The following is a 24,813-nucleotide window of genomic DNA, read 5'->3' on the forward strand; positions in this document are numbered from 1 at the left end:
GATCCCTGTGTCCATTGTGACATCTGTTTGGTTTCGGTTGTCACTCCGCATCCGTTCCGTTATTCAGTTTAAAACGGACGTTGTAGTTCTGTTTGCCTTCCGTTTTAAATCGTCCGTTAAAAAAAATGGAAGGTATTAAAATTGACTACAACTTGTCACATGTCACAGGAACTTTGCCACGCCCCCCTGTTGCTTGGCAACGGATCCATGAAAAACGGATGGCACACGGATGCCTTCCGTGTGCCGTCCGTTGTTTTGACGGACCCATAGGTTTCAATGAGCAAGACGGACACCGAAAAACTGACAAAAGTAGGACATTTTCTACTTTTGACGGAACGGACACATGGAACCGTTAAAACAATGGAAGTGTGCATGGCCCCATATAAATGAATGCGTCAGTGTGCTATCCGTTAAAAAAACAGATAGCACCCTGATTAAAAATACTGAAGTGGACATGAGGCCTAACGCCTCATGCACATGACCGAGTGTGCCGTCCGTGTCCCATCAGTGGTCCAAGAAAAGATAGGACATGTTCTATCTTTCCTCGGATCGGAGACTCGGACCATTTTTCATGGAACCGATTCACCCGCTAAAGTGAATGGGTCCGTGATGACTATCAGGTGCCACTCAGATGCCGTCAAAAATGGCCCGAGTGGCACAATGGTCGTGTGCAAGAGACCTAAGAGTTTCAGAGGTTCGTAGGAAACATAAGAATCGTTATTTATAGTATGTTTATCATGAATTGGAAATACAGTAAGAGGTGCCGGAAAGAAGTCGATCTTGGGGTGCTAGTAAGGCAGGAGTTAATTTGGTTAAGCAGAGTCCTCTGCATTTTAGATTTCTGTCTAGAAGATAAAGTTACGGCTCTATATATGCCAACACGGAGCATGGCCCACTGTACTTGACTATGACTGTGTAGTTCCCAGCAATGCCAAGTCCTGCAGTGGTATTGTCACAGTTAATTACTGTTACCGGGGGCATTAGTGTCAGCTTGATCAAACCTTGGGAATTGGAGAAAATGTTTACACAGTATGCATGCAAAACAAGGCACATTTCTTACCGCAGTCATCATTGCCCAGTGTAGGGACACAGAGGGAATGACATTCTCAAAAACATTCTATATACAGCAACGGTGATTGATGTCGGTTTGTGAACGTCACATGAAGTTGCTTGTGTGATTGACATTTTGTTTATAAATGCTGTAAGCACTGTATAGACTTATAAAACGGCATGCTACAGTCACACGAGGCCGGAACTAGCATGTGATTTCATCATCTCTTATGGGGGTTATGTTTGTTGCACACATTATGTTGCAAGTACTAATGAAACATAATGATTCTGAGTGGCACATCAAAAGCTGCGACGACAATAAATGACAGATCAGGTGCTTTGTGCTAGTCCTGTCTGATGAGGACTGCACAGAGCAATGTCACTGACTAGCTGCAGAAAGTCTTTAACCCCTTAGTGTCTAAGCCTGTTTTGGCCTTGTGGACACAGCCGATTTTTGCAAATCTGACATGTGTCACTTTATGTGGTAATAACTCCAGAATTCTTTTGCCTATCCAAGCGATTCTGAGATTGTTTTCTCGTGACATATTGTACTTTATGATACTGAAAAAATTTGGTCGTTAAATTCAATATTTATTTGTAAAAACACCAAAATTTAGAGAAGATTTGCAAAAATCTGCATTTTTCTAAATTGTAATGTATCTGCTTGTAAAACAGATCGTAATACCACACAAAATATTTACTAGTTAACATTTCCTATATGTTTACTTTAAATTTGCATCGTTTTTTGAACGTCCTTTTATTTTTCTAGGACGTCACAAGGCTTAGAACTTTAGCTGCAATTTCTCGCATTTTAAAGAAAATTTCAAAAGGCTATTTTTTCAGGGACCAGTTCAGTTCTGAAGTGGCTTTAAGGGCCTTATATATTAGAAAGTCCCCATAAATCACCCCTTTAAAAAACTGCACCCCTCAAAGTATTCAAAACAGCATTCAGAAATTATTTTAACCCTTTAGGCGTTTCACAGGAAATAAAGCAAAGTAGAGGTGAAATTTACAAATTTCTATTTTTTTTTACGAAATTCATTTGTAATACAGTTTTTATTGTAACACAGAAGGTTTTACGAGAGAAACGCAACTCAATATTTATTTCCCAGATTCTGCAGTTTTTAGAAATATCCCACATGTGGCCCTAGTGTGTTAATGGACTGAAACACCGGCCTCAGAAGCAACGGAGCACCTGGTGGATTTGGGGGCCTCTATTTTATTAGAATATATTTTAGACACCATGTCAGGTTTGAAGAGGTCTTGTGGTGCCAAAACAGTGGAAACCCCCCAAAAGTGACTTCATTTTGGAAACTACACCCCTCAAGGAATTTTTCAAGAGGTATAGTTAGCATTTTTAGACCACAGGTTTTTTGATAAATTTATTGGAACTGGTCTGTGAAAATGAAAATCTACTTTTTTTCTGAAAAAACATACGATGTTTTAGTTTTTACAAGGAATAAAGGAGAAAAAGCACCCCAACATTTGTAAAGCAATGTCTCCCGATGATGGCAATACCCCATATGTGGTAATAAACTGCTGTTTGGACCCACGGCAGGGCTCAGAAGGGAACGAGGTCCATTTGGATTTTGGAGCACAGATTTTGCTGGAATGGTTTTCGGTGCCATGTCGTGTTTGCAAAGCCCTGGAGGGACCATAACAGTGGAAACTCCCCAAAAGTGACCTCATTTTGGAAACTGCACCCCTCAAGGAATTTTTCTAGGGGTATAGTTAGCATTTTGACCCTACACGGTTTTTGCTGAATTTATGGGAATTATGCCGTGAAATTGAAAATCTAAATTTTTTCTAATAAAATGTAGTTTTAGCTCAGATTTTTTCATTTTTACAATAGATAAAGGAGAAAAAACACCCCAATATTTGTAAAGCAAACTCTTCTGAGCACGACAATACCCCATATGTGGTAATAAACTGCTGTTTGGACACAAGGCGGAAGTTAGAAAGGACGGAGCGCCATTTGACATTTGGAGCTCAAGTTTTGCTGGAATGGTTTGCGGCCCATGTCACATTTGCAAAGCCACTGAGGGGCCAAAATAGTGCAAACCCTTTAAAAGTGACCCCATTTGGGAAACTATACCCCTCGAGGAATTTATCTAGCGGTATAGTGAGCATTTTGACCCCACAGTTTTTTTGCTGAATTATTGGGATTATGCAGTGAAAATGAAAATCTACATACTTTCCACTAAAATGTTGAATTTTTTTCATTTTCACAAGGAATAAAGGAAAAAAAAAGCCACAACTATTGTAAAGCAATTTCTCCCGAGTACGGCAATACCCCATATGTGGTCATAAACTGCTGCTTGTATACACCGCAGGGCTCAGAATGGCAGGAGTGCTACTTGGCATGTAGATTTTGGTTGATTGTTTTTTGGGCGCCAGGTCGCATTTGCAGAGCCCCTGAGGTACCCGTACAGTAGAAACCCCTGAGAAGTGACTCCATTTTGGAAACTTTACCCCTCAGGGTAATCATCTAGGGGTGTACTGAGCATTTCGATCCCACAAGTGTTTCATAAATTGTATTAGAATGAGGCAGTGAAAATGAAAAAATTTTTTTTTTTCCCAAAAATATGTAGTTTTGCACCCAATTTTTTTCCACAAGGGGTAATAGGACAAAAAACAACACATAATTTGTTACCCAATTTCTCCCGAGTATGGCAATACCCCATGTGTGGCCCAAAACTGCTTTTTGGGCACGTGACAGAGCTCAAAATGGAAGGAGTGCTGTAAAGGATCAGCCAGGCACTACGTCTGTGGATACTTCCAGGATTAATCAATCGACACCTGAGGCCGGACCTCTTAGACTGACTCCGGCTCCCACCAATCAGGGTGGCAGGCTCAGGAGTGGGAGAGCCTATCGCGGCCTGGTCAGTCGGAGTTAGCTCCGCCCCCTGTCCATTTATACCTGCCGTTTTCTCTTCCTCATTGCTTGTGATTCTTCCTGGTTTCCTGGCCCTGCTACAGCCTTGCTCCAGCCTGCTTCTGCCTTGCTTCAGCCTTGCTACAGCTTCCGCTTATCCTGCTTCGCTCTGACCCCGGTTTGCTTCCTGCTCCTTGCTCTGCGTTCGTATACTTGGTGACATCCTGATTCTGTCTGGCTCGTTGACCACTCTGGTTTCCTCACGGTGTTCCGTGGGCTACTGCCCCTTCCCTTGCTTGTTCCCTGTTTGTATTCCCTTGCACGTAGTCAGCGTAGGGACCGCCGCCCAGTTGTACCCCGTCGCCTAGGGCGGGTCGTTGCAAGTAGGCAGGGACAGGGCGGTGGGTAGATTAGGGCTCACTTTTTCCCTCCTTCCTGCCATAACAAGTGCCATGTGGCTTTTAGAGCACAGATTTTGCTAGACTGGTGTATGGGCGCCATGTCGCATTTGCAGAGCTCCCTTAGGTACCAGAGTAGAGTGTAAAACCATGAGAAGTGACCCCATTTTGTAAACTACACCCCTCAAGGCATTTATCATTTGCCTGGACATATGACAGGGCTTAGGAGTGAAAGGCGCATGTGAGACCTATTTTGGTGATTTTCGCAGCATTAGCCCACAATGGCAGAGCTCTGGGGTCAAATAGTAAAACAAACCCCCAAGTAGTGACCCCCATTTTGGAAACTGCACCCCTGAAAGAATTTTATTAAGGGGTGTAGTGAGCATTTTGACCACACAGGGGTTTTTTTTCTATTAGAAATGAACGCTCAGAGGATGGTGCAAAGTGAAAATTGCAAATTTCCACAGGTATGTGCCATTTTAGTGCACAATATTTTGTGCCAAGTTTGTGCCACTGAAGACAAATAATTCAAACTGTTAAGCGGGTTCTCCCGGGTATGGCGATGCCATATATGTGGACGTAAACTGCTGCTTGGGCACGCTGCAGGGCTCAGAAGGGAGGTAGCGCCATTTGGCTTTTGGAGCGCAGATTTTGCTTAGTGGTAGTTTTTTGGGGGGGTTTTGCTGGTATTTCAGTTTATTATGTGGTGGCATATGTAAGCTGTGCGGAGTATATCAGGGCATAATAAGAGGGTATAATAATTGGGTAAATAAATAATTATCCACAGATATGTGGCCGGTGTCGCACTGATAAATGGTGCCAGATCTTATCCGCTTTTGGACACTCTGCACATTTTGCATCGCCATATTCTGAGAGCCAGAACTTCTTTCTTTTTTCTCCACCGGAGCTGCGTGAGGGCTTATTTGTTGTGGGACAATCTGTAGTTTTCATTGGTACCATTTTGGGGTACATGCGATTTTTTTGATCGCTTTGTATTTCATTTTTTTGGTAAGCCAGGTGACCAAAAACCTGCAATTCTGATGTGTTTTATTATTTTATTTTTTTACGGCATTCAAGATGCGCTATGCCCATAAGTATATAGTTTCTCTTATGCTTTGAAGCGTCTGCACGATAAAATCACTTTTGTTTCAAATAATAAATTTTTTGTGTCACCATATTCTGAGAGCCATAACTTTTTTATTTTTCCGTCAAAAAAGCTGTTGGCGGGCTTGTTTTTTGCGGGACGGGCTGCAGTTTTTAAATGGTATAATTTTGGGGTACATGCAACTTTTAGATCCCTTTTTTTTTAATTCTGTTTTGCGAGGGGTTGTGACTAACAAACAGCGATTCTGGAATAGTTTTTTATTTAATTTTTTTACCGTGTTCACAATACGTGTAAAATAGCATGATATTTTTATAGTTTGGGTCGTTACGGACGCGGGGATACCACATATGTGTACTTTTTTTTGTTTTTTCCTATAATAAAAGACTTATTATAGGAAAAAAGGCTGTTATAGTGTTTTTTAACATGAAACTTATTTTTTTTTATTTTTTTACAACATTTTTATTAACTTGTTTTAACTTTTTTTGTGTCTCACTAGGATACTTGAAGACATGAAGCCCTGATCGCTATTCTAATACACTGGACTACCTACATAGTGCAGTGTATTAGAGCTGTCAGCTATTCACTGACAGCAAGCCTATTAGGCTTCGCCTCCCGGCGGGGCCTAATAGGCTTCCGTACTAGGAAGCGATTGTTAGGCTACGGTTGCCATAGCAACCATCGGAACACCCGCGGGTGCCGATGGTTGTCATTAGCAACCATAGGGTGCGATCTAATCATTTAGATGCAGCGATAGCTGCATCTAAGGGGTTAATCGGCCGGATCGGAGCCTAGCTCCGGTCCTGGCTGTTAGAGCAAGATGTCAGCTGTGACAAACAGTTGACACCCGCGCCCGTGGCAACCATCGTGGTTGCCGACAGGCTACAAGACACTTCGATGCATCGATCGCGTTGATCGATGCATCGAAGGAGTTAATCGGCCGGATCGGAGCCTAGCTCCGGTCCTGACCGTTGCAGAGGGGTGTTGGACAGCTGATATCCAGCGGTGATAGCGCTGGCTCAGCTTCTGAGCCAGCGCCATCACATACACACATCATGGAGCTGTCTGCTTTGACTGACCAATCACAGCGATCGCCGGCAGTAGGCCGCTGTGAATGGTCCCCTGCCGTCTTACTGTGCCGATCAACTGTCATAAACAGTTGACGGCACAGTTCTGTCACCTTGTCCTTTGACAGGGTGACAGTTTTTAGCCAGGACGCACCGGTACGCCCTGGTGCCTTAAAGCACTTCAATGCAGGACGTACCGGTGCGTCCTGGTGCGGTAAGGGGTTAAAGGGAAACTTCACTTTTAAATAACATTTTACGATATTATATACTTTAAGTAGGAGTGGTTTTACACCGTAAGATTTTTTTACCCGGTAACGAGCGCCGATCGACAATAGTAGCATGTCGATCACCAATCCTTTGATATTGATAATAATAATCTTTATTTATATAGCGCCAACATATTCCACAGCACTTTACAATTTAGAGGGAACATAACCAGACAATATCAGACATTACATAGTGACAAAGCTCATTTACAATTCAGACAGGAGGAGTGAGGACCCTGCTCGCAAGAGCTTACAATCTATGAGGAAACAAGGGAGACACCAAGTGTAAAAGTGTTTGTTCAGTACAATGGTCCAGCCATCTTTTATACACATAAAGCTGCATGAGCCGGTCACCAGCCAGTATTCGTGTATGACGGACATGAAAAGAAGGAGTGTGAGGGAATCTTATTCTGATGACTAATGGGGCCAAGGAAAGGAGTCCGATTAGGGAATGTTTTAGGCCTGTCTAAAAACATGTGTATTTACCCCTTAATAACCAGGCCTGAAAAAGCCTTAAACCAGCTAAATTTTTCCGTTTATGCCGCTCTGGTTTCAGCAGCCATACATTTTTTATTTCTTATTGAGGTGGCTATATGAGCCCTTGTTTTATGCGGGAGAAATAAAAAAAATAAATCTGTGCAGTTTGGGGATAGAAAACATTTAATGTGTAAGTTATACACTATAATTTCGTTTTGCGGTGTAAATATTGGAAAAAGCAATTTTCAGCATTGTTTTTTTGTTTATTTTTTTTATCCCGTTCACGTTTTATGCTAAATATCCTATTAAATTAATTCTTCAGGTTATTACGGTCGTGTAGATACCTAATATGTGTAGGTTTTCTTGTTTTTATGTAATATATGGGCAATAAAATATATTTTATGCAAAATAACAACTTTTTTTTTTTGTTAAATTTTTTTAAATCCGATTACGGGATCCGTTTATGTACAACATTATTTTTTTTACTTATAATGTATTAGGATAATTCTGCATACTAATACTTCACACAGTGTCACTATGACACAGGCTTCTGCAGGCAAACTGAACAGACAGCTCTGGGGTTCATTCTTGGACCCCAGGGCTGACTGCAGAGGGTTCCCCCAGTCTACGATCGTGTCACCGGTTTTCCGGTGATGAGATCAAAGTGGGGAGTCCCCAACTCCCCATCGATCATGCCGCTGTCACGGACCGCGGCGATCAAAGAGCTAAACAGCTGGGGTCGGAATGTTTTCTGATCTCAGCTGTACTCAAAAGGCTTCTCTAAATTCAGGAGTTGTGAGTTACAGCTCTTGCTTAGAGGTTGAGCGCTCACAGGAGCGACGCCAAAGCATATCGCTGTAGATTGGTGACTTGCACTACCTGTCGTCAAAACATAGTGGGTGATCGGGAAGGGTTTAAACATGGAGCAATGATCGTTAGTATGGGGACGAATGATCGCTAATATGATCGTTCGTCCCCATACAGTTTGGTTTCAACTGTGTTTTTATTGAAAATTTTTCAAAATATACATATAGCTTAGAGCAGCATGGAGGGCCATGCAATTCACATGGTAAGACAGTAACTTTCAATAGACAAACAAGACATCTGGGAAAAGACACAGGGGGTTAAGGGGGTGAGGGGGGGGTAGTCGGAGCTCCACCTACAACCTAATCTAGAGATCCCTGTATCCAATACTTGTCCCACGGGTCCCACACCACTTTGAACCTGTCCAGTTCATTGTCAATAGAGGCCATCATATGTTCCATTGTACGTATTTCCCTAATTCTAGTTACTAAGTCGATGTGAGAGGGAGGGGTTGTCTGTCTCCATTTCCAAGCTATCAACGTCTTAGCGGCAGTGAGAAAGTGTTGAAAGAGTCGAGCTGGTGATTTCCCCAAAGACCTAGGGGGAACATTCAGGAGGTAATGAAGAGGATCTAAGGGAATATCCTGCTGCAACACCGCCAATGCCAAGTTCTTAACTTCCAACCAATACTGTTGTACCAGTGAGCAGCTCCAGAAAATATGGAACAGATCTCCTCTCTGATTTCTACATCGCCAGCAATCCGACGGAATACCCGGATTGAAGCTATGCAGAAAGGCAGGGGTGTGGTACCAAAACATAAGGATTTTATATTGGTTTTCCTTATATGCAGTGCAGATGGAGGTTTTAGCTGCTTGCGACCAAATAATCTGCCATAATGAGAGAGGGATGGATTTATTCAGTAGGGCCTCCCACTTCAACATGTATCTATGCCCAGGCGGAGGGGAACCCTCCGGGGATAGCAATATTGCATAAATGGCTGAGATAAGTCCCCTAGTAGTGGTAGCATACCGACATAACCTTTTGAAGCTTGTAGGTGCAGTGACCCGCGTGGATCTGAAAGTTTGCTGCATGTAATGTCTGACCTGAAGATAGTGAAAGAATGCAGAGGAGGGAATATTATGATGTTTTTGAAAGTATGAAAACGGGTGAAGCTCTTGCGTGTGGGGATCAACCATATCAGCCAGGTGAAATACCTCAATTCCCGTCCACAATCGGACTATTCGGGAGGTAGTGCCCCCCGGAATAGTGGGAGTGTAGAGTATCGAAGTCAGGGGCGGGCAACCCGACGCCAAATGAAAGCGGTTTTTACAGGTATCCCACACCTCCCTTTGAAATCTCATGGGACCCAATAAAGATGCAGTCGGCATTACCAATGGGTCGCCCCATAACAGGGAGTTTGGGTGAACCGGGGCCATCCATAGCTTCTCTATTTCGGTCCATTTATTGTACGCCCTTAAAGACACCCAGCTGGGTATGCGACGGAGGTGTGCCGCCCAGTAGTACTTCACCACATCAGGGACCGATAGCCCACCCGCAGATCGACCCGATAATAAAACTGATTTCGGAATTCGATGTCTGCCGGAGTGCCATATGAACCTGAGGATAGAAGACTGCATGGCCCGCAATTCCTTCATAGGTACTGCTACCGGTAAAGTCTCAAAGTAGTACAGTAATTTAGGGAGCAAGGTCATTTTGACCGCTGCTATGCGCCCAAAAAATGACATGGGAAGAGGATCCCACCTGGCCATTAGCTGACGTAGTTCTACAAACAAAGAGGGGAAATTAGCCTTGTAAACCAACGTATAGGAGGGAGTGAGTTGAACTCCTAAGTAGGTCAAGGAGGTTTCCTTCCAGTTGTAGGTGTAGTTGTGTTTGAGTAGCTGGAGCTCCTGGTGTGGGACATTAAGAGGGAGCGCTTCCGTTTTAGATGTATTAGTTTTATACCCTGACAGCCTCCCATACCTACGGAGGACTGTAGTAAGGTTAGGAAGGGAGGTATGAGGTTTAGTGATAGTCAAGAGGACGTCATCTGCAAACAGGGAAACCTTAAACTCTTTATCTTGTATCTGGACCCCCGCTATATCACTGGATTTCCGTATTTGAGCTGCTAAGGGTTCGATGCATAGCACAAATAAAAGTGGGGATAGGGGACACCCCTGACGTGTACCATTCCAGATTTGAAACGGAGGGGAGGTGGAGTGTGGGAGTTTAATTGCCGCTGTCGGTTTGGAGTAGAGACCACGCAGCGCTGTCAAATAAGGGCCCGAAATCCCAAATGAATTTAGAGTTTCGAACATAAATGGCCATCCCAAGCGGTCAAACGCCTTCTCTGCATCTAGGCTAAGAAGGATCGCCGATTCCTTTTGCTTTTGGAGGGCATCAATGAGATCAAGGGTCCTTCGTGTGTTGTCTCCTCCTTGCCTAAGAGGCACAAAGCCCACTTGGTCTTTGTGAATCAAAGAAGGGAGCCAAACATTGAGTCTATTAGCTAAAAGACGGGTGAAAATTTTTAGATCCGAATTCAGAAGGGCTATGGGTCTGTAATTGGAGCACTCTGCGTGGTCTTTACCCGGTTTAGGGATCAGCGTGATGTGAGAATGCAGGAATGTTTGAGGGATGGGAGAACCCTGTAGGAATTCATTAAATAACGAAGCCATCCGTGGAACCAAGATCTCCGCAAAGGTCTTATAATACCCATATGTAAAGCCATCTGGTCCAGGGGCCTTACCACTAGGGAGGTCCTTCAATATATCAAACAATTCCTCCGCAGAGATCGGGGCATTCAGGGATGAAAGCTCCTCATCTTTCAGTCTAGGGAGAGCACAGGAAGAGAGATAGGCTTGCAGCGTTTCCCTCCGGCGAGCCGGATCAGGTGGTAAGGTATTCGGCAGGTGGTATAAGGATTTATAATAGTCATGAAAAAGTGTGGCTATCGTGTCTGGGTGATGCTCGAGTATGCCCGCCTTATCCCGAACCGCCTGTGGGGTACGAACAGTCGCCTGATTCCGCAATAGTCTGGCCAGAAGCGAGTGCGCCTTATTACCTTTGTCGTAATATTTCCTTTTCGTGTATAGTAATGACTTTTCTACCCCCTTCATAGCTAAGTCCTTGAGTTGTGCTCTAGCCTCTATCAATTTCCGTAGCGTCGGGACCGCCGGTTTAATCCCCATTTCTCTCTCCAACTTAGCAATTGTCCGATGGAGAGCCAACCGCTTGGCCCTAGAGTCTCTTTTCAATCTAGATCCGATTACTATGCATTGCCCCCTCATCACCGCCTTATGCGCCTCCCAAAGAGTGGATACAGAAGGAACCGATCCCTCATTAAGTGCATAAAATTCCCGCATATGTCCAGCCAGGCTGTCCCTAAGAGCAGGGGACTTAATCAAAGTTTCGTTTAAGCGCCAATGACATACTCTCGTATTTGGTTTCCCTATTTGCAGGGACACAGAAACTGGTGCATGATCTGACCAAGAGATGGGGTCTATATTCGCCCCCTGGAGCGCACGGAGGGCAGGGACATTACCAAAGAAGTAATCTAAGCGCGTGTGAGTGCTGTGCGTATGGGAGAAGAAGGTATAGGACCTATTACCTGGGTGATCCACTCGCCACAAATCATAGAGCTGGTGCTCTCTAATTAGTTGTCTAAAACGTGTAGAAAGTCCTGTAAGGGTGGGCGTCGGAGTAGCGTGTGTAAGAGAGACCCTGTCCATGGACGCGGAGAACGGGACATTAAAATCTCCTGCCACCAGCCATGCCCCCCTAGGAAGCTTCTGGAGTTTAGAGAGGAGTCTACGTAGGAATGGAATCTGTGCGGTATTAGGGGAGTAAACGTTACATAAAACAATGGGCTGTCCAAACAAAGTCCCCTCTATTACAACATATCTGCCTTTCGGGTCTAGATGTGAGGTGTGAACTTGTATGGGGCAGGAAGCTGCTATCAAAATGGCCACCCCCTCCCTTTTGCGACCTGACGAGGCAGAGTACACAGCAGGATACGCCCCTCGGGCAAATTGGAAAGTTCCGGATGAATCTAAGTGTGTTTCCTGCAGAAAAGCGACTTCCGCTCCAAGCAATTTCAACTCCCTGAGAAGCAAGCGTCTCTTCACATTGGAGTTGAGACCCTTGACATTAAGTGTGACAAATTTAACCATGGTCAAAGATGTATGAAAGAGCAAAGAAGGATGTGGAAAGTGCGGATGTATACAGCTCACAGTTATGTCGGGGCCAGTCCCATGTCGGTTTCAAAGCAAGCAGTGTTCTATGGCGTCCTTCTACCTTGGAAGTTCTTGGAGGATTCACTGTCGTCTCAGGTGTTATTTCGGATGAAAGTAGGAGGGAAGGGAGAGACACTGGGGTAAAGACGTACCAGGGAGACAATACACATATCTGCAGTGAGAACAAAGAGAAATGCATGAGATCAATGAATTTCAAACAAACTCAGACAGTCCTACCAGGGAGAATACTATACCCTGGGGCGGGTGATATTAAAGCAAAAGAAAACTGGTAATACAATATTACCCTTTGCAACTCTCTCTAAAAACAGAGGGAGAACTGCAAAACAAATTACCCCTATCAAAAAAGGAGGTCGGGTCTCAACAGTCGAGGAACCTAGTACAAAAGTACGTATAAATACGTACAGGCCGAAAAAACAAAAAGGGGGTGAAAGAGCCAAGTGTATCCCGGCCAATCGCGCCCTGCCACAATTTACGTTAACGAATTAAAGAGAAGCAACATAAAATCAGAAATATAATCCTAAGTGCATTTTTAGCCTAGAATAGTGCAACTGGCGAAGGGAGCAGCTGGTATGGGTGACCAGGCTCCTTCACATATATTACGGAGGTGCCATGTATCAGCGCAGCGTCCATCAATTCAAATCAGGTCTCGGTGAACTTCGGTTAGACTGTCGTCTTGGAGAGGTCCTCCGCTTATTTCGGACCGACTGCCAGACTGGAGGTGGAGACGAAGGCGGCAAAGGAGTCTCCCAATTCTGCATCTTGGGCGTTGGTATACCAAGGGAGTCACAGAAATGAGGCAAATCCCCTGGGTACCTCAGGGTTGCAGAAACACCATCTCTTCGGGCTGTGAGGGAGAACGGAAACCCCCATCGATAAATAATATTGTGGTCCCGCAGGGCTGCGAGTAGCGGACGAAGCAGACGTCTTTTCTGTAACGTAATCCAGGAGAGATCCGGGAATAACTGAATCGGCACACCGGCATACTCCAGATCTTTACGCTGACGGGCTTTAAGCATAATGTCCTCCTTAGTGCGGAAGTCCTGGACACAGCAGATGATATCTCTGGGCTGAGATGTAATGGATTTTGGTTTCAGTGCTCTATGTGCTCTGTCAAGCGGTATCCGATTAGACGGGGGTGCACCCAAAAGGTCATTAAAGATAGTCTCTAACACGATGGGAAGGTCTTCAGACCCCGAGGGCTCCGGTATACCCCTTATCCTTATATTATGACGGCGACCTCTGTTATCCAAATCCTCCAGGTGCAGTTGCATATCTCTAATGGACGCCAGCTGGGAGGACACTGAAGACTGTATCACAGAGACATGGCGCCTAGTGGCGTCGTGGTCATCTTCTAGGGCCTCCACCCTCGTAGCAATCTGCTGTATATGCTGTGACACCCCCGCCAATTCTGAGCGAAAAGCTGCCTTCACTTCTTGTACCCATACAGTTTGCATATTGTCGGCAGCACATCCCCTGTTCGCACGGGAATATATGCTGCCGAATAAAACAAACATATTTTTGGTGGCTCATAAAATTTGATCAGTCGACAAACGAGTGTTTGCTCGTTTGTCAGTTGATCACTGTCATGTTTACACAGGCCAATGATCGGGGACGAGCGTTTGTTTTATTAGGAAAGGGGCGAAAATGGACTGAAGGGCTGCTGGCCAAATCTTTTGAGTCTGGGGGTAGCTTACTTCTATGCAAATATACATTAGATCTGTCCTTGGTGTTTTTACATACTGTAACTAACAAAGTTTACCAAAAACAGAATTCTTGCAATGAGCCTAAAAACGTATACAGGCAATACAAAGTGACGTTACTCTAAAAGGTTAGTTTAAAACTTTGAACAATAAACTTGCTATGAGAAAACAGGACATAATCATTATATTTACCAGTAACAATATAATTATCAAATATAAATAAATCCTAGTGCAAAAAATATCCCAATATATTAACCTATTGATCAATATGTGGATCATTCCTCAGTCTCAAGGTCTATACTGCTGCACTAGGGAAATACAGGATAATGGAAAAAACCTGCCGGAGCTTGCTATGCACAAAGGGTAGCCAGACTGTGCAAAGTGCTGGTAAAAGAAGCTCTTGTCATAACATTTTAAGAAAATGGTACAGAATGAACTGGATGTATATTAAGGGTATTAAAGGAAGACTTAAGCAGAGAAGGCATTTATATAAGTCAATGAAACGTTACCCAGTAACCTCTCCAGAATGACTGAATGAGTAATGCCGCCTCGTCTTTCGACAGGAGTAGAGAAAGGGGAATTGGAGGTCTTGGACTGCAAAAAATGAAAATGTTACTATTAGTTTTCCTGTAGGTATCTAAAATTATGACATTTATTACTGTCGTTTTACAAACCTAGGGCTTTATTTTACCGTGCTTTGCCGGGTGCCGCATGTGGGAGATATTCTCCACTAGAACCAAGGCTTCGAGGGGAGAATACTTCTGTACTACAATATGCGTACTACAAACTCTGTATGGCGCCATATGAAATTAAAGTCATGTGGAGGTACATGCAATTCTGTAGGTAACCTATTATGGCTACATACAAATTGCATGAAGTCTAACCCTGAGCTATGCCAGTGCATTGGGTGTAATAGAGACTCATCCTTTTCTTTTCTTGAAGCAGAGGGAAGGATCATCTGACCACAGAGATTTTCAAGTACGTTTGGGAATCCTTTTTTCGATAAAAAGTGCTGGTGATCATCACAAGTGCCTGATTCTCAACCCCAATATTTCAGATGGTCCAAGACGGACAGAATAGTTCACGATGTTAAGGATCAACTTGCTCATGTAGACCCATGTTCTTCAGCAGTCTTCTTGTGATGAATTACCAGTTAAACATACATACTTATATGCACCAAATAGCAATAAATCTGGAGATAATATACTGGATGGGTTTCATTATACATTTAGGATATAGAACTTTTAGTAAAGTAAATGTGGTAATCCAAATCTACTAATCACCTACAAAAACTGGATGTTTCAGGAGCAAAAAGAGGGAGGGGGAGCTTTGGGACAAAAGTAGGGACAGTCACTTCAAATGAGGAATACGTGGGACTTATCGTATGATCTCGTTAAAGGGGTATTCTCGTTCTCCATAGGATATGCCATAAATGACGGATAGATGCTTTTCCCACCTCTGGGATCCGCTTCCGCCTGGTGAGGTGAAAGCTGCCAATGAGCCGGAGAAATAGTGCAGAAGTGGCAGAGAATTACGTAAAGAGCCGAGCTCACTGTGCTTGGCTGTTTCTGTCATTCTTATTCACTTCTATGGGAGTTACGGAAACAGCAAATCACAGCGACCCCGGCTACTTCCGTAATTCCCAGCAACCTCTGCACTGATTCTCCACCTTGTTGTGGTCGCTAGCAGTCGCCTCACCAGATTGTACAGGGGTGGGGAACCCCCATTCAGGAGATAGGTGGTGTCCCAGAGGTGGGACCCGCATCTTTCAGACAATTAGGTGATACCCTGTGTACATGACATAAATGGGAATAGCCATTTAAGATAGAATAGTTTTGTATAAAATAGGACATTTCTATTGATTTTACCAAAACAACATAAAAAAATAAAAACTAATCGTAATGGGTCAGAAAAGGTTAACGCCACCAAGACATTTTAGTCACTTTACCAGTACAACCCTGTTGGCTCAGAACGCAAGCCAGTTCAATTCCTGTCTGCTACAAACTATACAACATACTGCTGCAGGTCACTTAAAAATAGAATGGTCGTGTGGCCGTTCAACCAGTACATGGGCAATGAGGGGAGGATGAAATTTGTCATTCATGGCAGGAGGCAGCTGTTCAAGGCAGACAGGAATTGGATCAGTCACTAAATCACACTATGCAGAGACTGCGAGTGTTATCATATCCCAGGAACTCATATACTTAACAGGTTGAAAAAAAATTGATAACCTTGTCAGATCTTACTATTCTTACAATACTATACATCTACCTTTGTCATATAATGCATCTGTTAAGGAGGACCTGTCACTGGGTCATATAAGTTGAAGGGGTTAACTGACTTGAATAGCGCTGTCTCCCTGATTCCTGTGCCATTTTAATTTTTTTCCCTGGACTCCCCGTTCCGGAAATATATGGCCCACTGTTGTGTTGGCTCCCTATATGCTAATTTGTTGTAGTTAGCCAACGGGGTAGAGCTAGCTTACCAGCCTCTGATGCTGACCAATTGGCACAAGGAAATTTGAGGGTAGTTCATGCCCTGTTGGCTAACTACAGCAAATTAGCATAGAGGGAGCCAACACAACAGTGGGCCATATCTCTGGAAAAAAAAAATGCGCTTGAATCAGGGAGACAGCGCTATTCAGGTCAGTTAACCAGTTCAACTTATATGACCTAGTGACAGGTCCTCTTTAAGTTCATCCTTTTGAGCCAAGTTATATAAAAATTCTGGTACCCTGTGACCACCCTTCAGATCTGACAGCAAGCACATTTTGTTATGACAGCCTAACCTGTGGCTCTCCAGGTGTTGCTAAACTCTAACCTCCGGCATGCACGGACAGCTACACGCTGTCAAGGCATGCTGGGAGTTGTAGTTTTGCAACAGCTGGAGAGCCACGGGTTGGAAACCACTGGTCTAGAGTCCATTGACTATAAATGGTGGCCTGCAGTCCTCTGATGGCTCTTCAGTACAAGCATGGGTAAATTTATGTACATGCCATGTGACCGCACCATGATAAGACTGATTTAATAGAACTCCAATGAAAGGTGATCACAATGTGTATCCATCCAGTCACAGTCCTGTATACTCATATACTCCAGGACAAAGAAGGGTCTAATCCAATCACAAAACATCTTCTGTCACGGGAGATGAAACATTTTAATTTGGAATCTCTTTCGTTATCAGACATTTTATTATTCTGGATATTCTTGTCGCTTTTAAGCAGCTGCCAATACACATTATAGTCAGAGATAATGGGAGGTAATTTCAATCTGACAAGAACATATTGTCTCATCTATAACTGTCTCCTTTGTGTTCACCAAATCAATCAAAACTAGGGCAAGGGTTCAGAAGCGACCATGTTCAAGTCATTGAAGAGTCTCATGTCTAGATTTGCTTGCCTGACAATGTGTGTATGAGAAAAGAATTAAAAAACAAGGTGTAAGCTGGTTACATTCAGATAAGGATCGTGTATACAGAAAACATAAAGAAATGTAACAAATATACTTATTTCATGTATTGTGTACATACATGTAAAGAGCCATACAACTAAAGGAAAACTCCAGTCAAAAATGGGCTATGACGCAGTGCTCATAGGTGCTCTTTACTGCGCGTTGTAAAAGCTTTGTGCACGATTATTCACTGTTACAGTAACGTTTCTACAAAGTAACAGTTCCTGGTTGTTATCTCCATGACATATTTACCACAACCAGTACATATGACTATACCTTCTAATATAATGTCCATATTCTTACATAGGTGTCAGTAGACAGGCGCACACAGTAATGGGACAACTTGGATCTGCCGAGGGTAGATCAGATTTTAAGAAAAAAAAAAAAATCTTTATTTAAATAATATCCACAGTAGTATCTTTGGTTCTTACAAGTGTAAATTGGTTGTCGCCATTTTAAATACATTAAGCCCGCAGAAGTAGCATTTGGCCTGCACTTGGAGGACATTGCGGCAGGCACTGGAGGGGGTAATGTAGCTGAGACCGGTGGGCTGTAGCTAGCACTTGGCAGGTATTCTTCATGGCACTGGGTGTCACAATTTGGTTGGCACAGTATGTAGAGACACACTATGGCTGGTACTGTATGGGGGGGGAACAGTTTCCTGCATTGTATGGGGGAGCACACTTGATGGGTTTGCATGAGGGGCATACTGTGACTGGCACGAAAAGAGGTACCATAGGAGTTGAGGTCTGTATTATAAGGAATAATATACTTCTGCTGTAAATCATTAACAATATTAAAAGTGCTGTGACCTGTATGAAAGCACAAAGCCTATAACCTCCAACTTTTATATGGTCATGGATCTCCGTTGTGAGCTCTAATACTTAAAGATCGCCATACACTTTCAACAGCTGTCAGCCGAATGCTCGTATCGCTGACAGCTATTGCTCTCGACCTCCCTGGAAACATGCACGCTTGATTCGCCCGAGTGTGCATTTGTTCCTAATGGAAAGAGGGACACCTCTGATGGTCCCTTAAGAACAAAGGAATCGGCACGTTGAATTCCTTTTTTACCCCGACTTGTCAGAGCATCTAATGCATATTGGATGGTCGGACGGCCTCGGTGAATTCGGCGGGTCCTTTCAACGTAAATGGAATGTGTATAACCTTTAGGGCATGACCAGACGTGGCGGAATTGCTCTGAAATTCCGCTGCGGACAGTCCGCAGCGGAAATCCACAGCGTACACGTTTCTCCATTGCCTTCCACAGCTTTTTAGTAGTCTTCGTTTACACATTGCGGACAATTCCGCTGCGGAGCATAGGCTGCGGTGCGGAATTTGGTGTCCGCAGCATACATTGACTGTTGCGGACATGTAGCGGACTTGTTGCGGACTCATTGCGGAATTTCTCCATTGACTTCAATGCAGAGTCAAAATTCCGCAATGAAGTCCGCAGATGTTATGTGTGTTGCAGAGCGTATTGGTTTTACTAACATGACATTTCTTCATTCTGGCTGGACCTATGAATTTCTAGGTCTACAGCCAGACTGAGAAAGTCAATTACGGGTGACTACGTGTGTGCACCCGTAATTACGGGAGCGTTGCTAGGCGACGTCAGTAAATAGTCACTGTCCAGGGTGCTGAAAGAGTTAAACGATCGGCAGTAACTGTTTCAGCAACCTGGACAGTGACTTCCGATCACAATATACATCAACCTGTAAAAAAAATAGAAGTTCATACTTACCGAGAACTCCCTGCTTCTTCCTCCAGTCCGGCCTCCCAGGATGACGTTTCAGTCCAAGTGACGGCTGCAGCCAATCACAGGCTGCAGCGGTCACATGGACTGCCGCGTCATCCAGGGAGGTCGGGCTGGATGGCGAAAGAAGGACGCGTCACCAAGACAACGGCCGGGTAAGTATGAATTTCTTTTTACTTTTACTAGGGAAAGGGCTGTCCCTTCTCTCTATCCTGCACTGATAGAGAGAAGGGAAGCCCTCTTCCCCTCAATATGCAACGGCTAGTCCGCATCAATTTAATGTCCATTTTAGGCAAAGCCGCATTGAGCGGCATTGATGCGGACAGTGTATGCAGAACTCCGCCGCGTCTGGGCATGCACTTACTCTGGCTCCCCGGATAGATTATTAAATGGTAACTATACTATTTATCAAAAATATATATATACATGAACATCAGGACATGATGTTACCTTAATTTAAGGTGTACATTACCCCATTAATTATATACCATAGTGCTGTTTATTTGATTCATTGCTGTGCTACTGCCAACATGAAGCATGTTCTTGGTAGAAAAACTATTAAGTCGAGTTCAGAGTTGTTTAGTGTGCTATCATAATGTATTTACTGGCAGACCTCCTAAACCTGCTCAGAATTAAGAAAACACACTGGATCAGCTCAACACGCACATTGGGAAGTGAATAATGGATGCATCGAGATGCTTGAAGTACTTTACTTGCATAGTAAAACCACTGGGGATATACTGTATGTGCAATATAAAGATTATATATGTGTTCCAACAGCTTCTGCTAATGGTTTTCTCTCAATCACAAGGCGAGAAGTAGAGTTCAGAAGAGAACGTAGAGGTTTTATTTTTCACTAATTGCTTGAACTTTTCCCATGTAATTTATGTGTTTTGTGGTGTTACATTAGAATCATAGTTTTGGAAAATAATACGATATCTACATTTTGGTAAATGGCAGCTGCAAAAAAATAAAAAATTTAATCCGTAAAACTGTGCTAAAGTGGAAATAATGGATTGCCTTAAAAAATGTCCAACTGGCTACCAGTTACAACTCCATTACAGGTATAGTGCAGAAAGGACAGCGCAAGATTCATCCAGAATGATAAAAATATACTTTAAACCCTTGCCGCCGCAGCCATTATTTGTTATTTCATTTTCGTTTTTATTCTTCCCTTTATTTTTCCATCAACATAGCAATATGAGGGACTATTTTTTGCAGGACAAGTTGTAGTTATTAATTGCACCATTTAACGTATCATAATGTACTGGGAAAGTAAAAACAAAAATCTACCGGTATGTGGAGCGGAATGGGAAATAAACAGTGATTCCTCCATTGTTTTTGGATGTTAGTTTTATCTCACCGTGCGGTTAAAACGAATGTTAACTTTATTCTGAGGGTCAATACAACTATGGCGATACCAAACTTATAGGTTTTTTTTATGATCTACTACTTTTACAAAGAAAAAACTATTTGTTTAAAACGAAATTTTCTGAGAGCCATAACTTTTTTATTTTTCCATCAATGGAGCATTGTGAGGGTTTGTTTTTTTGCATAGCGAGATTTTATTGGGACCATTTTTGCGTACATGCATTACTTTTTAAAAAAAAAACAAATTTGGGAGCTAAGGAGACCAAAAAGCAGTCATTCTGGTGCTTGTTTGTTTTTTACGGCGTTCACCCTGTGGGTTAAGTTAGAATAGTCCAGACATTATAGACACGACGATACCAATTATGTTTATTTTTCTATTTGTTTACATTACTTTAGGAGAAAAATAGTAAAAGAAGAATTTTTTTTACTTTATTTATAAACTTTTTGTATATTACAAAAAACTTTATTTAACGGTTTTAAAAAATATATATTTTTGTCCCCCTAGGGGACTTGAACTAGAGATTGTTTGATTGCAGGTACAATACACTGCAATACTTATGTATTGCAGGGTATTGTAATTTTTACCTGTTCTTTGAGGCTTAATTAGAAGAGCTTAGTAGAAGCACAAAGATGGCAGACATGAGGTCCTTAATTAAGCATGACCAAGGCATCTAAATGGTTAAACGTCCAGGATCTGAGATATTTCCAATCCAGGTCGTTATAGTGAAGTGTCGGCTTTAAGGTACCTTCTCCATCCTACCCCTTTTTTCGGACATATGGATTTTATGTACTTGTATTATCTATGATAAAGGTCCTCATGCATAAAAGTTGTTCTAAAAAGATTTACATTCCGGGATACACAATCAATTTATGTAAAAGCAATAAATGAGCATAACAAAAATGTATTATGCAGAATGTTATGCTCAAAAATTGAAGATATGATCAACAAATTGTGTTTTAGGCTCTATTCACACTAGCATCATGGCTTCCGCCTATATCAAAGCCAAGATAGCTATGCCGGTTTTTAACAGATACCAGCAAATCCTGAGAAGCCCCATTGACTTTAATAGGGTCCATCAGTGTTCTGGTATTTATGACGGCAAGAATAACACAGCTAACTGCGTTATTCATGCCGTCAAAAATACCAAAAAGTCCAACAGAAATCCAGGACCCTATTAGCGCTAAAGGTGAACAGAGCCTTAGACTATGTAGGATTTTCATTGCTTTTTGATGGCAAGAATACTGCGTAAATATAATAAGGGAATTGAGATTGGATAGGATCTATTTAGAAACAGATCCATTATGGCTCATGATGCTAGTGTGAACTGAGCCGTATCAGAGAGAGAGGAAGAAATGTAACAGGGATTACTCTAGGTACCAAAAGTGTTAAAAGAAAACATGTGAATATAAGTTTCCTCACAGTCAATAGCCATAGACAGGAGAGCATTTGGATTAAATTAATACTTACTGATCTTTTAACCATTCTTGAACAAATGGAATGTCAAAGAAGTCTTTAGGCTGCAGATCTTTCCTTATTGAATTCTGACTGAAAGATTAAAATACATTTATTTAACCACCAAAACTTTCCATGAAATGTAACCTATGTGAGTATTTCGAGACATTTTCATTGGCCGAAGTGGACTGATTGTTCCAGCACTTGGCCACTGCCTGTGGGCCTAGAGCATAGGGGAACACATCTCTAGACTGCACTATATATCTTTATAGGGGTGATCACCTAATTTTTTTTATACAGAGCTTAGTTTACCTTGATAGCGTTAAAGGGAAGGCGTCATGAATTTTATTTTTGTTTATCATATTGCTTTTAATATTATATTAAGATACATTTTATTTATTTGTGTTCTCATGTTCTACTTTTTACTTTGACCTTACTTTTACTTCTCTATGGGGGCTGCCATTTTTTTTTCATCTCTGTATGTGTCGATTAACGACACATACAGAGATGGAATACGGCACATACAACCCCATAGAGAATGCGAACGGGAGCCGTTCCATTCTCTGAAGCGTACGCCGTCTGTGTGGGAACGGCGCATGCGCAGAGCGAAATCCGGCGCCATTTTCATGTGGACCGGAAGCCACTACAGTAAGATGACGACTTCCGGCTGTAGCTTCCGGCCATATGTTCAAGAAAGCGAAGGCGCAAGGCATATGTAATGGCAGGAAGGAGGTGAAGGGAAAGTGAGCCCTAATCTACCCACCGCCCTGTCCCTGCCTACTTGCAACGACCCGCCCTAGGCGACGAGGTACAACTGGGCGGCGGTCCCTACGCTGGCTAAGTGCACAGGAAGACAAACAGGGAACACGCAAGGGAAGGGGCAGTAGCCACGGAACGCCACGAGGAAACGGGGCGGCGAACGAACAGTCAGGACCAGGACGAAGTGAGTACACCCGAGCAGGCACGGAGACAGAAGCAAGCCAGGGCAAGCAAACAGGTCAAGCAGAACTGCAGCAAGGCAGAAGCACGGCAGAAGCAGGCTGGAGCAAGCAGCAGTGGGGCCAGGAATCCAAAAGAATTACAAGCACTGAGGGAGAGCACAGGGCAGGTAATAAAGGGCAGGGGGCGGAGCTAACTCCGAGAGACCAGGCCGCGATAGGCTCTCCCACTCCTGAGCCTGCCACCCTGGTTGGTGGGAGATGGTGTCAGTCGAGCAGGTCTGGCCTCAGGTGTGGATTGATTAATCCCAGGAGTATAGCTAGATGAAGTACCTGGCAGATCCCTAACAGTACTCCCCCTTTTATGAGGGGCCACCGGACCCTTACTAAGGGGACCCGGTTTAGTGGGGAAGAGGAGGTGGAACCTCCTGATCAATACCCCAGCGTGAACATCACGGGCAGGTACCCAAGTCCTCTCCTCCGGCCCGTATCCTCTCCAATGGACCAGGTACTGGAGGGAGCCCTGGACCATCCTACTGTCCATAATCTTGGCCACCTCGAATTCCACCCCCTCAGGGGTGAGAACGGGAACAGGAGGTATCCTCGAGGGGGACCAGGACGGGGAGCAGCGTTTAAGGAGGGAGGCATGGAAGACGTCATGTATGCGAAAGGATGGGGGGAGCTCCAGACGGAAGGATACAGGGTTGAGGACTTCAATGATCTTATAAGGTCCAATAAATCGGGGAGCAAACTTCCTGGACGGGACCTTAAGGCGCAAGTTCCTGGACGACAACCAGACCAAATCCCCGACGACAAACCGGGGGTTAGCAGAACGTCTACTATCCGCCTGAATCTTTTGTGCGCTCTGGGACGCCTCTAGGTTCTTCTGAACCTGGGCCCAGACAGTGCACAGTTCCCGATGAACCTCCTCTACCTCAGGATTATTGGAACAACCAGGGGAGACGGAGGAGAACCTTGGGTTAAACCCGAAATTACAGAAAAACGGGGAGACCCCTGACGAGTTACTGACCCGGTTATTCAGGGAAAATTCAGCAAGGGGAAGGAATGAGACCCAATCGAATTGACAGTCAGAGATGAAACACCTTAAATATTGTTCCAGGGATTGGTTGGTCCTTTCCGTTTGGCCATTAGTTTCGGGATGGAAGGCGGAGGAGAAGGACAGATCAATCTCCAACTTTTTACAAAAAGCTCTCCAAAATAAGGAAACAAATTGTACCCCTCTGTCAGAAACGATATTGACTGGGGCCCCATGGAGACGCAGGATGTGTTTCACAAACAAAGAAGCTAACGTCTTGGCGTTAGGTAGCTTCTTAAGGGGCACAAAGTGGCACATCTTGCTGAAGCGGTCGACTACCACCCACACCACCGACTTGCCCTGAGATGGAGGCAAATCGGTGATAAAATCCATGGAGATATGGGTCCAAGGTCTCTGGGGAATGGGCAAGGAACGTAGTAGGCCCGCAGGTCGGGACCTAGGGGTTTTGGACCTAGCGCAAACCTCACAAGCGGCGACGTAAGCCCTAACATCTTTAGGCAACCCAGGCCACCAATAGTTTCTGGTAATGAGGTGTTTGGTGCCCAAGATGCCAGGATGACCAGATAGAGCGGAGTCATGGTTTTCCCTGAGTACCCTCAGCCGGTATTGCAGGGGAACAAACAGTTTGTCCCCAGGGACGTTCCCGGGAGCTGCACCCTGATCAGCCGCGATATCAGAAGCTAAATCAGAATCCGTGGCAGAGACGATTATACCAGGGGGTAAAATACAAGCGGGATCCTTCTCGGAAGGAGGATTGGCCATGAAACTACGTGACAGAGCGTCAGCCTTAATAT

At 43.8% G+C, this 24,813-nt stretch overlaps 1 protein-coding gene across 4 annotated transcripts in view; it reads right to left on the reverse strand.

Annotated features, from left to right (window-relative positions):
• Positions 1-24,813, reverse strand: part of IQCK (IQ motif containing K) — a 98,735-nt gene that overhangs the window by 34,044 nt on the left and 39,878 nt on the right. For all 4 annotated transcript variants that reach the window (XM_075830188.1, XM_075830190.1, XM_075830191.1 and 1 more), the window contains exons 6-7: positions 22,040-22,117; positions 14,505-14,589 (exon numbers count right to left, since the gene is read on the reverse strand). In XM_075830188.1, the coding sequence (XP_075686303.1) occupies positions 14,505-14,589; positions 22,040-22,117 (163 nt within the window). The remainder of the gene's footprint in view (positions 1-14,504; positions 14,590-22,039; positions 22,118-24,813) is intronic.

The sequence above is a fragment of the Rhinoderma darwinii genome, chromosome 6 (genome assembly GCF_050947455.1).
Source record: "Rhinoderma darwinii isolate aRhiDar2 chromosome 6, aRhiDar2.hap1, whole genome shotgun sequence".
NCBI classification, from domain to species: Eukaryota; Metazoa; Chordata; class Amphibia; order Anura; family Rhinodermatidae; genus Rhinoderma; species Rhinoderma darwinii.